We start from the raw sequence: 15,479 nt of genomic DNA, 5'->3' as shown, positions 1-15,479 counted from the left end.
CGACTGTCGCTTAAATGATGTGGCGTCATCTGTCGGTAAGCTCACACTCCACCACCCGTTTGGTAAGCCGCGAAAGCAGCTTAATAATAATTCTTGTCGGGTAAGTTGGTTCATTCTGCTTTAAATTGAGCTAAGAAATCGGCTAAGGTTGCGCGTAGAACCAAAAGTGCCAGTCTTGTGTGTTCTTAGTGTGTCCCCCGCTGATCATTCGCGGTCAAGTTAAAAGCAATCAGCGTAGCTAAACTCCTTGCCTCTACCTTACGTAGGGGATCTACACATGCTTCACCAGGAGGGCTGCGTTGATGTTGGCCGCCCACAAACAGCGCCTACCGGGACGTTCGTTTTACAGTTGAGGCTTCTGACACCGCGACCACCGAATGCTTGAATTGTGGGCTCAGAACGCTTCACATTGAAACCGGTGTGTGGAACCGAAAAATAAAACGCCGGCTCTGTTACGGTTCACGTTCTAGTGCATTTACTTCGTTGCGGTTCACATCAGACTCGAGCGAATAGCGTACCGAACCGGTTCGATGAGTTCAGATATAAGCGAATTGTGCAAAAATGTTCTGTAGTCTAAAGCGCCAACCAAAAAAAGGTACAATTCTGGTTCCTTCAAAATACGCTTTTCCTCAATAAACGTAGCGCAATTTTAAAGACAAATGTAGTCAATTCTAGAAAGTCAGATATTAAAGAAAACAGGTAGCGACGGTTTACCTTGCCGCCCAGCCTGTATGTTGTGCAAGTGAGTCCGTAAAGCCACCACCAAGAGACATGGCGGTGGGATATATTAAAGCGAGAGCTTTTTTAGGCAGACCGATGGCGTCCTGTTAAAAAACGAATGCATTTCCCCATAGACCGTTTGGTCGACCGAAAAGATCTGATGGATGTCCGGTTTCACACGGCGCGTACGTGAAACCGGGCAACCATTGTGTCAAGCGGTTACTTGGAAATTGCCAGAAAGGAACGGTTCCAGATAAGACGATACACGCATCGATCACGAAGAAGGAGTACAATAGTATACCTCATATCTCATAAACCCTGTATTCGTATGCATTTAGTTCGTTGGTAGATGCGTTTACTTATTGCAGAAAAAAATCGTCGCACATGGGTCGTTCTCCGTGTGCGATTTCGGACTTGGAAGATTTGACGATCCATTGGACCCACTTTAGGCGAAAGTTGGACGCAGTTTTAGCTAAGGTTTTACGCCCTTTTGACACAGTTTTGATGTTAGAAAATTCTCTCACTTCTCTCAACTTTTTTTAGGAAAGGATGGTAATTGTTTTTCTACGCCTTCCTTTGTTGTTGTTGTCGACTAAATAGCAATCATCTTTATGGAATCTTTCATCACGCTGGCTCTTAAAGCCTTAGAGTTACGCCTGCGTATCTAAGTTGGGACATGTATAAACAGTAGCTGTGTGTTCCTTCTCATCATTTGTAGCGTAACACAGAATCCTACAGCGGCCGCATAAATGCTACCCGTGAATTAAGCGAAAACGCCCGTGTGTTCGTGATTTCGGCTCACGTTAAAGATCACCAGGTGGTCAAAATTAATCCTGAGCCCCCTAATACAGCCCGCCTGATCGCGTGTGCAGCATAGGCGCGTTAAACATCATCAGCAATCATTGCTACCTATGAATTAGATTGCTCTGTCACCTAGGATAAGTTGTTAGCAGTGCCCTTCAGAATAATGCCTGCCAAAGTTTTGTTAAAAGTTAAATTCAGTCAACGCTCAGTCACTGCATTAATGCTTTGATCCCTGGAATGCCTTTTCAGATGGCTATCACAGATGTATGCGTAACTGTAGATGCGTATCCGTTCCTACTGACCCCCCCCCCTCCATCATTCCACCACATCGTGGACACTTATAACGGATTATGCAATTACAAATTAAAAAAGTGTTTTGACGCGGGAAGAACGAGATGCAACTCTTTCAGGTATCTTAAGAAGACGGTCTTAAATTTGTCTACCGCACTTCTCCGGAACGACTGGCCGCAGCAGCTGAATAGCGAGTTAGACTGGAAAGCGCACCTCCCAAAAACAAAGCAGCGCTGAAAGAGACGAAAACACCACAACAAGCAGAAAGAATGAGCTTTGGACAAATGGGACAGCGTGGGACTCGCCTGCCTTTCCGCATGTCTTATCTAGTTTACTGCTGTTTTTTTTTTTGCCAGACGAAATAAGTAGTGCCTGCATTGTCAGGAGATATAGTTTCTTGCAAAGAAATGACGTCCGGCCGCACCATAGGCTGCTTTCTATGTTATATCTTTTATGATTTTTTAGATCCGTTAAAGCGGGAAGTGGTTCACTCTACGCGTCCTTAAAAACTTACCCTTATACCACGCACCATGGCGCTCGCTGCCTTCGCAATGATGACACGTTTGGTATCGAAAGGTCGGACAAAGGAAGGAGTTTCTCGAGAGCAAAATCTACATTTATGGTGTTTTGCTTATTTTATGGCTGAATGCAGAAAAATAATGCCAGAAATGATTCCTGTATGTATTTTACGCAGAATAATATAAAACCACGTTATCGGCCTTTTTTTTAATAAAAACACACTCCTCAAAAGAATATTGGCTTGTTTGATGCACCCAAACTTCTTGCGGTTTTTTCTTAGACTTGTCCATACCAGCTTCAGTTTCGTTTCCTTGCAAAATGCCCATGCCTTACGACGTCATCTGTGATTGCGCATTAGTGATACTTTAGAAATTGCTATGACCTGCTATTGCCATGTTGTTGGCTGCAGAAATCGGAAGGATAAGCCACCCGCACCGCTCAGGGCGACCAAGTATCGCATGTGTGTGGGGCTGGGTCATGCAACCAGGACGATTGCCAGGGTGGTCCACTGTAACTATGGTTGCCTCAGTACTCTGTAAATTCCGGCGTCTGTGTATACTGTGTTTGCGTGGTTTCGGTACTTTTTTCGGAAGCATTTGATGCTTGCCTCTCACCTGTACTTATGTAGGTTTACATCCAAGGGTGCCGGTTGCGGAGAGCTTTTATGAGCAATCGCTAGGTGGGTTACATGTTCATCATTGTGTCCACTTTCTTCTCCGGGGAGGGTGCCTATCTGGCATACGCTAGCCCGCCCCGTTTTTACTGCAAAACAGTATAATCCCCCCCCCCCTCCCGCTCCCCAGTTTTCATTCCGGTGTGGGCGATTTACTCGGCGCCGCTTCTATGCTCCGTCTCTCCACCGCCGACCCCTTTTCACAACTGTTATACCCCTGGCCACCACTGCTGCCTCTTTCATAAGTTGCACGAACGGCTGATAATGGCAGTAGCGCCTTTACGAGATGATCGCGGATAATCAACAGAAGCGCGAATGGGCGTCAAAACGACGCAGCCGCTGCCGCAGAAGGCTTCGCCACCGTTCCTGCCAGAAATTCCACCTCGTGAAGCAGTTGCGAATTCCTCCCGGGTGTAGCGCAACCTGCCCGTTTGAAACGCCAGATTGAGCCCATAATTGTACTTCAGATTCAAAGGCTTTCCGAACGACATTTTTGCCTGTGCATTTCGCGCTTACGCTCAGGCTAATCACTGGTTGTCGGTTTATGCGTGCACAGGTTGGGGGTGGAAGGAGAGGGCGTGCACACGCAGCTAGGCTTCATGCCCGTAGCAATGATACGCCCGTCGTGCTGGTGGGAGATTTAAACATGGAAGTCTCACGGCTTAATGCAACCTGTCAGTTGTCCTCCGTCGCCGAGCGTTTCAGGCTTTATGCCAGTGGGTTACGGTGTCAGTAAAGATAACTACGACACGACTGAAATAAACAGACATGTTTGACCGATTGAATACAGCTCGAGTCCTTCCAGGTTTTAACTGGCTATGGAACGGACGCGTGGTATTTCCTCGGAGGAATAAGAGCGGGCATTGAAGGAGCATCAGCCGCACAGAAGCGCGAATGGGCGCGACAACAAAGAAAAGCCGCAGCCGCCAGCGTTGCCGCCGCAAGTTCGAACACGCCGAGTGGCTGCAAATCCCTCTATCATAGACAGCAGCTTTCCCGTTTTGTATCGCCGACGTGAGCCATTTCTTATCAGGACTCTGGTGCCAGTTAGCTGGTTCATGTTCGTTTGCATTCTGCGTGTTTCGATTCCTCGGTCCTGTTTCGTTCGCGCTGTTCCATATTTTTAATCGATATTTCTTGTTTAGCTTGAATGGGTTTCAGAGCGACACCTTTGCCAGTGTATTTCGCTTTAGGCATGCGCACATCACCGATTGCCGGTTGATGCGTGCAAGGGTGGGAAGTGGAAAGGGGGTGGGCGTGCATGCGTATCTATATGCTTCAGGTCTTCGCTGATGACATGACCAGTGTGCTGGCGGGAGGTTTAAACTCGGATGTCAAGAGGCCCATCTGGCGTCCTTGTAGGTCGAGCGCAGTGGTTTGGTGTGCTACATAGACAGTAAGATGCCTACTACGCGGGATGGAAACCGACAGCCCTATGCTTGTGCGCTAGAGTATTGCTCGAGCCCTTCCAAGTTTCCTTCAGCTAACTTGCTCGGAAGTATGCTCAATGGCAAATTACAAAGAAACGTTTTTATTCGAGCACTCCGTGGACTGCGTACAGCTTTGGAGGTCTTCCATCTTCACAGAGTCGAAGGGCACTTAATTTTTGTTCCAACCCGCTTCCTTTGCGCTAAGACAGTGGCTACTTAGATGTCTTGAAATATGTTATAAAAACTTGATTTGAGTACGTTATTTCAACCGTGAAATGGGGGTAGTTGAGGGCTGCCTTATATGCTGTCCGGTTGAGAGCGTTTATTTGGATTCTTCGGTGAGATTAAGTTTGTGGTTCGAGAGGCTGTACGATATCCGGCTCATAATTAGTGACTGCATGAGTCATCGTTTCCGCTTTAACTCTTCCTGTTGACCTGTTTCGGCGTTTTACAGTACATAGTGGGTTAATTCGTTGTTCGTTGAAGATTTTCTGTAATTTGCCGATGGTGAGAAAGGCTCTACCACTTCTTAGTAGGCAAGTTCCGATGTTTTTTGCGTGAGTGTTCTCTGGGATGACCTCCTTGGGGTGCTTTTTTGTCACCATGGCAGAGTTCCTGCACACGACTGACTAGGCGAAACTTCGGTCATCTTCTAGCCAAGACCGAGTTAATGTAAAGTTTATAAAAACCGCGAAGATCCTTCTTTCAGCCATCTCCTCGATGCAGTCAACGAGGTGTGGCTGTCAGGCCAAATTGTAGAAGGATGGCGCTGAGCCGATATCGTTCCTATACCGAAGCCAGGCATATGACCTGACCATCCCTCATTTTGCGCGCGTGGTTTCGTCCCTCGTTTGCCCCGCACACCTTGCAGCGGTGAGAGAGCCGCAGGCAATTCGCAACGCAACTTAAAGATTAGAGCAATTACGAGCTGTATACTGTGTTTTACTTCTTCCAGGAGTCGTTCGTGTAACGTTTCCGCTCATAACCTAGGCCTTCCTTGTTCTTCCGCCCCCTGGTTTCGTTGTGACCAAGTGCTGGTGCCGCCTTAGTTACGATGGGAGAGCCGCTTTGGTGTAATGGAGTCAGTTGCGGGCACGGCTGGCGATGGTCTGAAGAGCATTCAACCATCGAGAGGGCGTAGAATGAACTTTACTTCACAAGCGCGGCGCCAGCTAAATACACGTATCGTTTCTTTCCTCTTTGTCGTGCTATGATTGTCCTCCTTTTAAAGCAAAGCTTTACTACTTTCGTCCAGCGATTTCGTGGAGGATGGGCGAATGAATTTTCGACCGGAGACACACCCCCGGCGACACACCTCTCGAAGCGCATCGCGCGATTCACCGGGCCCGCTGTTGGCGCCTTCGGGCGCCGACAGCGGTCGCCACCGCCGCTGCGGCCGAGGCAGCCAAACACCCCCGCAGCCTCCCATGCATGCAGCGCTGGGTCGTTTCGGGCAACGTGACTCGTCTGCCCCCGGCGAAGAGGAACGGTGCGTTCGCCATGAATGAACGCCGCGTTCGCCCGGCCTCCTCTTGTGAGCGTTGCACGGAACCGAGCGGCTTTGAGACGTGGTCGGCAATACAGCTAAATCAAAGGTTAACCAAGGGAAACCAAGACTCAACCAGACTAAGCCAAGCTTTTGCTTTGCATATCCAAGGTTAGCGGAGCTAAGCCGCAGCCATTTTAACACTTCAGTTGGTGCTGCAGGTGTTCCAGATTGAGGCGAGCCATCGCATCTGCCCGCCTCAGTCGTAGCTTCCGGTTGGAAGCTATGACCCATTTCTGCAGACGCTTCATGAGCACGGCTGATAGCGGACGGCTAACCGCCACGGATAAATTGAAAAAATGGGCCAAACAACGCCATCGCGTTAAAAATATGCCCTCCGCCACACGAACCGCTGACACGGGCACAAGCCACCGACTGCATACAGCTGCACACACGCACGTCCCCAAAGTAAAACACACTTAGCAACATTTACCGGACTCAATATTCAGATACGTGCTTATTGTGTAATCAAAACCCCACCCTCAACATCCCCACGTGGGAATGCCAAAATACAACGGCTATCCCCAGCATCAGAAACCCTAATGCGGAGCAATGGGAGGTACTGCTGGCCAGCGACCACTGTGAAGACCGCTTCGGTCTGGTTCAGCGGGTACTTAAGGCAGCAGAGGCCGCTGAAGCCCTGGACCAAAGGTAACAACCCTGCGGAACCCCATCGGAAGCTGTAACACACGGTACAAAACCCCGGTAGAGTGCCGCCCAATCATGCAAAAGGACCTAGTAATAAAGGTTTTTCCTGTGGTTAATAAAAGGTTTACAACAACTTGTGAATGCCTGCGGACGCGCAGGATTTCGAATGCATTGCATTTTATTTTGCATTATATTTGCATTATTTTGTATTTTGCAATTCATAATGCATTTTATTTTATTGCATTATCCGTTTTGGACTGCGTCAGTTCTTTCTTGTGTCACCGTGACCAGAGGCTTGGTCATTCGCCTTATTTGGTATTAAAAATACGGCGTTAGTGTACAAGGGCTTCCCTATACTTTTGTCATTGGCACGCTCAAATTACCCATGTAGTTCTCTAGTTGTTAGATTAGGTTGGATTAAAGCGCAGCTTTAGTGTTCTCACTGATGGCCTCTGTAACGCGAGAACGCCCGGCAGGAAAGCCAACCTTCTCTGAGGATGATGGTGAATGATCGTGGGTAGCGGGGAAAGGGGAAAAAAAAACGCTTCCGAATCTGGGTTCCTCGCGTTATGAAGCTGCCGTCTATCCGATCGCTGCATTTCGAGGTTGTCAAAAGTCAGTCAAAAATCAGACGACCACCAAAGAATCCGCCACGAGAAATTTTCGCGTTCAAAAAGCGCCATCGTTAGAAGGAGGGGTGCTTGATTTTATTGAATCCTTATCACACTGTTCTCTTTGCTTCTTTTCCTTCTGTCTGTTACTACGACTGAAAGTCCTTGCCAATCGTCCTCGTTAGCGCCAAATCTGCGCCCTCACCGTGGACACCTTTCACTACTTTCGTCATTAGCACGCTCAATCCCCTCCTGTAGGCCTCCAATGGTGTTCGTCGTCCCCTCTTTTTTTTGTCCCTGCGTTTCTTGCGCTGTTTCTCATCATGAATCTGAACCTGCCCCAACTAACACAACTTGCCATCTTACTCCAATGGTGGGCCCGTGTCCTCTGTTGCCATGGTTATTGCCCTTTTCCCTTTCCGTCGTTTTCGCTTTCTGTTTGGCTTTGTTCCTTTTCTCTAGGTTGTTGGAGGGACTTCGCTTTTCGCTCCCCCGTTGGTTTCGCTTTGTTCGCCCCTGTGAGCCCCAGATATTCACGACGTTTCCTCTGTTAAAGGCGTCGTTTAAAGGCGACGTGTAGCGGGTACGTGCTTTACTGCTCACCTATTCGCCTCTTCGCTGCTTCTGCAATTAGCATGCTCAAATTACTGCTGAACGCCCGAATATGTTCGTCTCACATACACGTTCCCAAGTCGAATACCCCAGCTCATTCCCCAGATCAACCTTTTGTTTGCTTAAAGAAATGCCGGGCGACGGTGCAGGGGAAGCGTGTTGGATTCGGAATTCCGTATCCTCAAAGTTCGACTGCCAGACCCACTGAATTTTCCTTTCTTTCCTTATATTCTGTTTGTGCGATTAGATATTTTACGGTTCATCTATAGGTCATGCCGACGCCGAACGCCGCATTTTCGGTGAAAGTGGCCCTCAATGCTTTCGCACTAAAACGCCCAGAAAGAAGAGTTTGTGGACTGTAATACGAGGGCATGAGTCAAAATGGAACAATTATGGTTCCCATTCACTGCTCAATAAGGAGTGCATAGGTGTCGTAATTTTGATCGATACAATGTATCGTCTGTTTTCCTGTTTCACTGCCTGATTAAGATTACTGATTCCGTAGTATCAATTGTTGATTCATTGTAATTTATTTTTTTTTCAGTACCTTCAATGCCCGGAGGGCGTTACAGAAAGGAGTGGTTAGGTTACAAATACAAAAAGCAATTCTACATGGAGAGATTATTTAAGTTACACAAGAAATTCGGTTTAGATAAAGCAAACAATAACGTTTCCAGAAGTTATACAGTGCTAGTGGTAATATACAGGTTCAAAAAAAGAAGTACAAAGCGACCAAAAAAACAAATGCAATTAAAACCTTCCATCAAAAATCTGCATAGGAGGCCAAAAGAAAATACAATCGATAGTACACGCAAACGAATATACACGGCGAATATACGAACACATGAAAAATAAACCCAGTTACCAAAAGGAAATAAGCACAAAAGATTTAGAATACCGAAATACGTATCCTATAAATATACAATGCACGCATCTGGATAACAAGAAGGAAAGAACTGTTTACTGGGAACGAAAGTAGCTTTCAGCGGCCGTTCGAAATGCGCGCATCGGTGATTGTGGGCGACTGAGATTGGCAGGTGGTTCCATTGTTTTGATGTTTTGGGGATGAAAGTATCAAAAAATACATTTGTATGGCATTGCGGAACTTCAACCTTGTAGGAATGATCAGTGCGTGGTGATATATATGACGGACTAGTTAGCAGCTCTTTTACAGGAGTGGGTTAGAATGGTAGATCTTGTGAAAAAGATTCAATCGAGCTATTTTTCTGCGTAAAGAAACTCTCGGTAGATTACGGGTGAGCTTTATAGATGTCGCACTTGACATACGAGAGTAGTTGGCCGAGATAAAACGTGCGCTGCGGTTTTGAACGGATTCTGAAGCGTTAGTAAGATAACCGAATCTAGGCTCCCATACTGCGCAGGCACATATTCTTGTTTAGAACTGATTACTCTTTTGTACAGCATCAATTTCAGGTCTGAAGGGGCAGCAGAAAAGTTACGTCGAAGATACCCAAGGGTCCTATTAGCATTGTTAATTATGTAATTCACGTACGTTTCCCAAGATAGGTTATGGGTAATATGGATTCCTAAATACCTATATGTTTTAATTTCTTCAAGTTGGCGGCCTTCGATTGCATAAACGGAAGCTGCAGGAGGGTTCAGACGACGGGAATTTCTCATTGTTTTACATTTACTAATGTTAAGACGCATTTTTCAATTATTACACCAGTTAGAGGCTTTGTTTAGATCACACTGTGGAACTGACAAGACGGAATTTGAAGAAATTGTTCGGTAGAGTACACAATCATCCTCAAATAATCTAATGGAAGTGGTAATTGAGCTGGACAGATCATTGGTATCAATGAGAAAGAGAAGGGGGCCGAGTACGGATCCTTGAGGCACGCCTTACCTGACTGAGCAGAAAGAAGACTTAAAATACAAACTGCGTTCGATTAGACAAAAAAATTTCGATTCAAGCTACAATATGAGAGTCCACATTTAACTTTTGAAGCTTCATGCGAAGTAGCTGATGAGAGACGAGATCGAATGCTTTGGAGAAGTCCAAGAAAATCCAGTCCACAAAAGATCCGTTATCGAGAACACAGAAAATGTCACGTGTGAAAGGAATGAGCTGGGTCTCGCAATAAAAAGATTTCCTAACCGTGCCTGGCATGCAGGGAAAAAAAAGTTATTTTTCAGAAACTTAACCAGGTGGGAATAAATTATGTGTTCGAAATGCTCACATGGGGTGCTGGTTAATGAAATCAGGCGGCAATTTAATCAATTGTGGGTATCCCCGGACTTCAATAATGGTACTATCTTACCAATCTTCCAACCATCTGGTAAGGTACTTGAGTTTAATGACTGGGTGAAAATCTGAGCAAGAATTTTGAATGAATACACTTCGGTGCTTTTGAGAAATTTCGACTTTATTCCACCTACCCCCGATGACGATGATACCCTTAAATTTCTAATGAGCGGTATGATTCCATACCAGTCAATAACGATTCGATTCATTGGTGGAAAATGGACCGCTTCGATGGGATACGACTTAGTATTTGGGGACGATTGAGTGGAGGCCTTCTTAAACACGTCGTTTAAAACAAAAAAACTTTAGAATGAGGGATGACCGCGCCGGTTTCATCAGCTAAAGATACTGGGTTATTTTTTGGGCCACTGGTTATAATCCAGAATTTCTTAGTATTTTGAACAAGTAACAAGGGAAGAGTATCAATAAAAAAAACATGTTTTGCTTCCGGATTTATCAAGCCCATGCTCCCATGTGGGTATGGGTTACTATCGCCCGGGCAGCTTTTATTGCGGACATTTAGGCCCGGGCACAAGGAATGTCCCTGAAATAGGTCCCCATAAGTGGCTAAACTCTGCCAGAGACTATTAGAGACTGGAAGTATCCACCGAACGCGCTCCAATGTCCCTGCTCTCAGCACCCCATCATGCTGATCTCAACCACCTCATGGTGCCCTACCCCGAAGTTTTGTCGCTATCGCACGTATACATTGACCCCATGTCAGTGTCGACGACACCGTCTTCGCAATTACCATTTACGCCACGAAAAGCGGCCTAGTACGAGCAATTTAGCAGTGGTGTACACGATCTGTAAGTGATCCCTCTTCAAGACGACGTCCATAAGGACAGAAGCCCCCATTCTCTTCTTCCACTGCTGCCTACTGGCCTTCATTTCAGTCAAAACTGCTGGCGACAACAACCATGCATGAACTTTTCTGCGAGCGTCAACTCTGCCACACACCAGAAATGCAACAATTGCGGTACTAATGGCGGACGTGTTAAAAGACGAGTAACAAGGACGTTAATCGACCAGATTTAGGGGAAATCCACAAGGTGGAGTAAGTTTCTGCGAAGGAAAGTTTGACTTCCACCTGAATGCAGCCAGGTGGATGTCAAACTTTCCTTCGTGGAGTAACAAGGATACGGAAGATATGAAGATTTGTCAATGCTTCAATGTGGGCTAGTTGGTTGGAGCAATGAAACATGGTAAAATCAGAGACAGGACACAAAAGAAGAAAGGCATAGCACTAGTTCTGTGTCTTTCTTTCGTTGCGTCCTGTCACTAGCTGCGCTGTTTTTACCATGTTTCATGAAGTTTGGCTCACGCTTCTACTCAGGCTATTGCTGTATAATGAGGAACCATTGAAAAGTCCACTTATAAGCAGGAAATCGCCCGCAATTGTTTGATTTTCAACGCATCCAAGTAAAATAGAGGTTTTCCTCAAATGAACAATGCAGTGGCAGAATCGTACTTTGCTCCTTTACTGCCGGGAACACAAACCGTAGCATTTAAATTCTCAGGCTTATACTTTGGCTTTTGTGGTTCATTTTCGAACGCGCAAGTAGGGGAGCTTGCCTTCGTGTTTTACGAGCTTGTAATTGAACGCTTCGGCATAGTAAAGGAATCCTTTGCGAACGATTGCACAGTCACCCGGTCCGCAGTGCACGGTATGATCTTTGTGGAGCGCTGCATGACTTTAACCGGACATCGCCTCACTCAAGGTCAATATATAACCAGACTGTAAGCGACAACGGAGAGGGGTTTACTATCGCGTAAAGTTACGCCACGCGCAGAGCATTCTTAGGGCATTAGCAAATGCGTAGCGGCGCCCCGTGGGAGAACCAAAGGGACGCGTTAAAGGACGAGTAACAAGGATACGGAAGACATGACGATTGGTCGGTGTTTGAGTGTGGGATAGTCGGTCAGAGCAATGAAACATGGTAAAAACAGCGCAGTTAGAGACAGGATCCAAAAGAAGAAAGGCACTGCGCTAGTGCTGTGTCATTTCTCCGTTGCGAACCCTTAATTGCAACCGGTTGATTGATTTGCAAGAAAATGAACATCGGTGCCCCTAGGGCAAAATGGCAAAAACAGCTAAAAATGTCGTGTAAAAAAGGGGTTCACGAGGAAAGTCGTACATTTTCTATCGACAAAACGCTGGGGAAAATGATCTTATTCCTGTGTACTTATGTTGGAGCAATTTCATTTAAGAAGAAAGGGGTCTGCACAGTATTATTGAGTTATTTGCTTGTGAAACTTTGTTCGATTGGGATGAGGCAAAAGTTGTGCTCTGAGATCCCTTGACCGGAAGAGTTTTCGGATAATGTTACGCCGTGCAGTACATGAATAGGTGTCAGTTCGGACATTTCTATTTCTTATATACAAATATACAATTAAGAAAGATACGCGATACATTCTCAGGGGCCCCTTCGTTTCAACACGACCTTGAAAAAAAAGCAAAAAAAATATAAATAAACGGGAGACTTTTCCGCCGAGTTAAGGGAGCTGTTTGGCGCTACCGGGTCCCTGAGAGCCCGAATGCAATGCCCAAAACACGGCTGTCAGTTTTTCGTATCTCGACAAACACTTTTTGAGCACACCGCCCGGAATAGACTGGGAAAATGCGGTCCTTTATGGACGAATGACCACACTGCGCGGATGCCCTAATATTTTCTCTTTACAAAGGAGAAGGAAGCTCAAGCTTCGGCATGCTTCCGGTTGAAAAATGTCTTGGTGCGTTGAACTTATGGAGTTATTACAGGATTTCAAGAACGTTCACTCAAGGCGACAGCGAAGTTTCACTATAAGAAGTGGAGACCATGCAGACAGCAATGTAAGCAGATTTTTATGCGCCAATCATGATGGAGTGGCTTTGTTGGTAGCCTACTTGAAGGGTATAGCAGGAGGCAAATATATGGTGATTAGTTTGTTTTCCGGGGCGAAAGTCAGTAAGTATTATTGTGGTCTGGTGATGGCACATAGACATGCTCTGAAGTTCAAGTCAAGTTGGGCCCGGTTTGAAGGGAACCGGCTGCGTTTCGGCATGACGTTGCCTGCGGTTTTTGTTGTTGCTAATAGGTGTAAAATGCATTGCATGCTTAAAATAACCGCAAAGATTTGCATCCGGCCAGCAATTAATGCACAGTCCTCATTAGGTCGTTGCGAGCAGGAGGAACGAGATTGTGGAATTCTTTTAACCTCGTAACACACTAAGGTAAAAAGCTGAATGCGTTTCATCCAACTCCTCCAGGAAGCGGGGTTATATTTTTCGCCTCATGTGGCACACGCAGGAACGCGCCGATATGAACATATTTATAAAACCACAGTAATGCTTTCTGCGGTAAAACAATCGTACACAACACGTCTAACCCACCGCGGTGGCTCAGTGGCTACGGCGTTGTGCTGCTGAGCACGAGGTCGCGGGTTCGATTCCCGACCGTGGCGGCCGCTTTTCTGATGGAGGCGAAAAGCAAAAACGCCCGTGTGTACGAGATTTCGGCGCACGTTAAAGATCCCCAGGTGGTCAAAATTAATCCGGAGCCCTCCACTACGGCGCGCCTCATCGCCTGCGTTGCGTCGGCGCGTTAAACCCCACAATCAATCAAATCAATCAATCACAACACGTCTAAAAATACATCACAGGGCTTAAAAATGACGAAAAACACTTAGTGGAGTTCTGCGATATTTTCTAAATAAGGTATGTAGGATAACGCAGTTACTCAGAGCACTTCGCGCCCTTCACACCGTAAAACTACTATCTTGGGTGGTTTTAGAGTATGAGGTGCACGTCGGACCTGTTATGTAACAGATAAGGTCATAATTTCTGTGCCATGGCTGGAACCCTTGCTCACATGATGGCTCCTTTAACAAAAGTTTTAAACCACCAATGTATCAATGATCTGGGGTAGCTACAACAACTCACAGCGTAAGTACAAATGCTGCCGCATGATAAACGCAGCTTGCAAAGACGTTGACCAATTATGAAGTACGGGTGAGTCTATGCGTGTCGTCAGAATTTTCCGCCTCGGAGGGTAACTTCCCGTAATTGGAAAACGCAGATTTGAATGCAAAGTTTCGCGGGTTCGATTCCCGGCCACGGCGGCCAATTTTCTGATGAAGGCAAAAAGCAAAAAACGCTCGTGTGTTCCAGATTTCGATGCACGTTAAAGATCCCCAGGTGGTCAAAAATAATCCGGAGCCCTCCACTACGGCGCGCATCATCGGCGTCGGCGCATCAAACCCTACAATCAATCAATCAATCAATCAATCAATCAATCAATCAATCAATCAATCAATCAATCAATCAATCAATCAATCAATCAATCAATCAATCAATCAATCAATCAATCAATGAAAATTTAAAGCACAAAACAGGCTTTTTTTTTCTTTTAAGGTGGCTGAACTGTTTAGAAATTGGAAATTTGTAGCGGAAATAACGTGAACCAACTCTACTACAAAAAAAAACTTGAAGAAAAAATCTTCTAAATTAAGGGTTTACCGCAGAAGGGTCACCCCAAACCTCTTTTCTTTTTTGACGTGTGTGAAACGCACAATGGAAAGCGACGCTTGACCTGAGCAAAGAAACTTCCGATATTTGTGGCATGTTCCCTGCTCCTGAGACCTGAGGAGGGGGAGCATGGGTCGTCGGCTGCCCATCTTTTAAGCCAACGCGATATTTTTAAGCCTGAAAGTAGTCATCACTTACTTTTGACAACGTCGCTCTTCAGCTCCTGCAGTCCCCTTAGCGCGCTCGTGAGGCTGATGAAGCACTCGCTCGAGAGGTCCGCCTCATGCACGAGTTGCAACGCGTCCCGGTACGACCAGGTGATGAGCTTTCGGATAATTTCTTTGGCATTCGCCTCTATCGCTTTCCACCTGGCCACCACCGCTGCCTCATCCGACTCGCCTGCCACTTGGGCTGCGCTGAGGAAGCAGGCGAGAACCAGCACTGGCCAAATCTTCATGCTGCGTCGGCTCGGCTGGACAGGAGACTGAGACACTGCGCTGTATACCGTGACTCGTGTGTCTCACCGCGCTTCCGACTGTGCTGAGCCCCGATTCGGGCCTTGTGAGGGGACAATCGATATCATTTGACAGCGTCGTCTGGACCGCACTCGCACTCCGAAGGATGTTTTACATCTTTCGCCCTCCACCTCTTCTGACCTCACTCACCACCTTGCCTTTACGCAGCCTACGGTTACCTCCTTCCTTCTTTTTTGCTCGGCCGCGCAGGATGGCAGAGCAGAGAAAGTTCCAAACGCCACTCTGCCGTCGTTTCCAAGGTTGTTGCGTGGAGGCGGCCTCGACGTCATTGAAATATTCCGCTCGTACGGCGACCGCTCTCTCACAGCCTGTC

General features: G+C 46.6%; 1 protein-coding gene across 1 annotated transcript in view; it reads right to left on the bottom strand.

Annotated features, from left to right (window-relative positions):
* LOC144137801 (nose resistant to fluoxetine protein 6-like) overlaps positions 1–15,219 on the bottom strand; it is a 113,844-nt gene extending 98,625 nt beyond the window's left edge. The window contains exon 1 of the mRNA XM_077669793.1: positions 14,829–15,219. Within this exon, the coding sequence (XP_077525919.1) occupies positions 14,829–15,087 (259 nt within the window). The 5' untranslated portion in view covers positions 15,088–15,219. The remainder of the gene's footprint in view (positions 1–14,828) is intronic.
* Positions 15,220–15,479: the final 260 nt, after the last annotated feature.

Source organism: Haemaphysalis longicornis, unplaced genomic scaffold (assembly GCF_048455015.1).
Source record: "Haemaphysalis longicornis isolate Haplotype H1 unplaced genomic scaffold, Haemaphysalis longicornis Haplotype H1 scaffold_1, whole genome shotgun sequence".
In the NCBI taxonomy this organism is placed as follows: domain Eukaryota; kingdom Metazoa; phylum Arthropoda; class Arachnida; order Ixodida; family Ixodidae; genus Haemaphysalis; species Haemaphysalis longicornis.
This window is presented reverse-complemented; position numbering and strand designations above follow the sequence as displayed.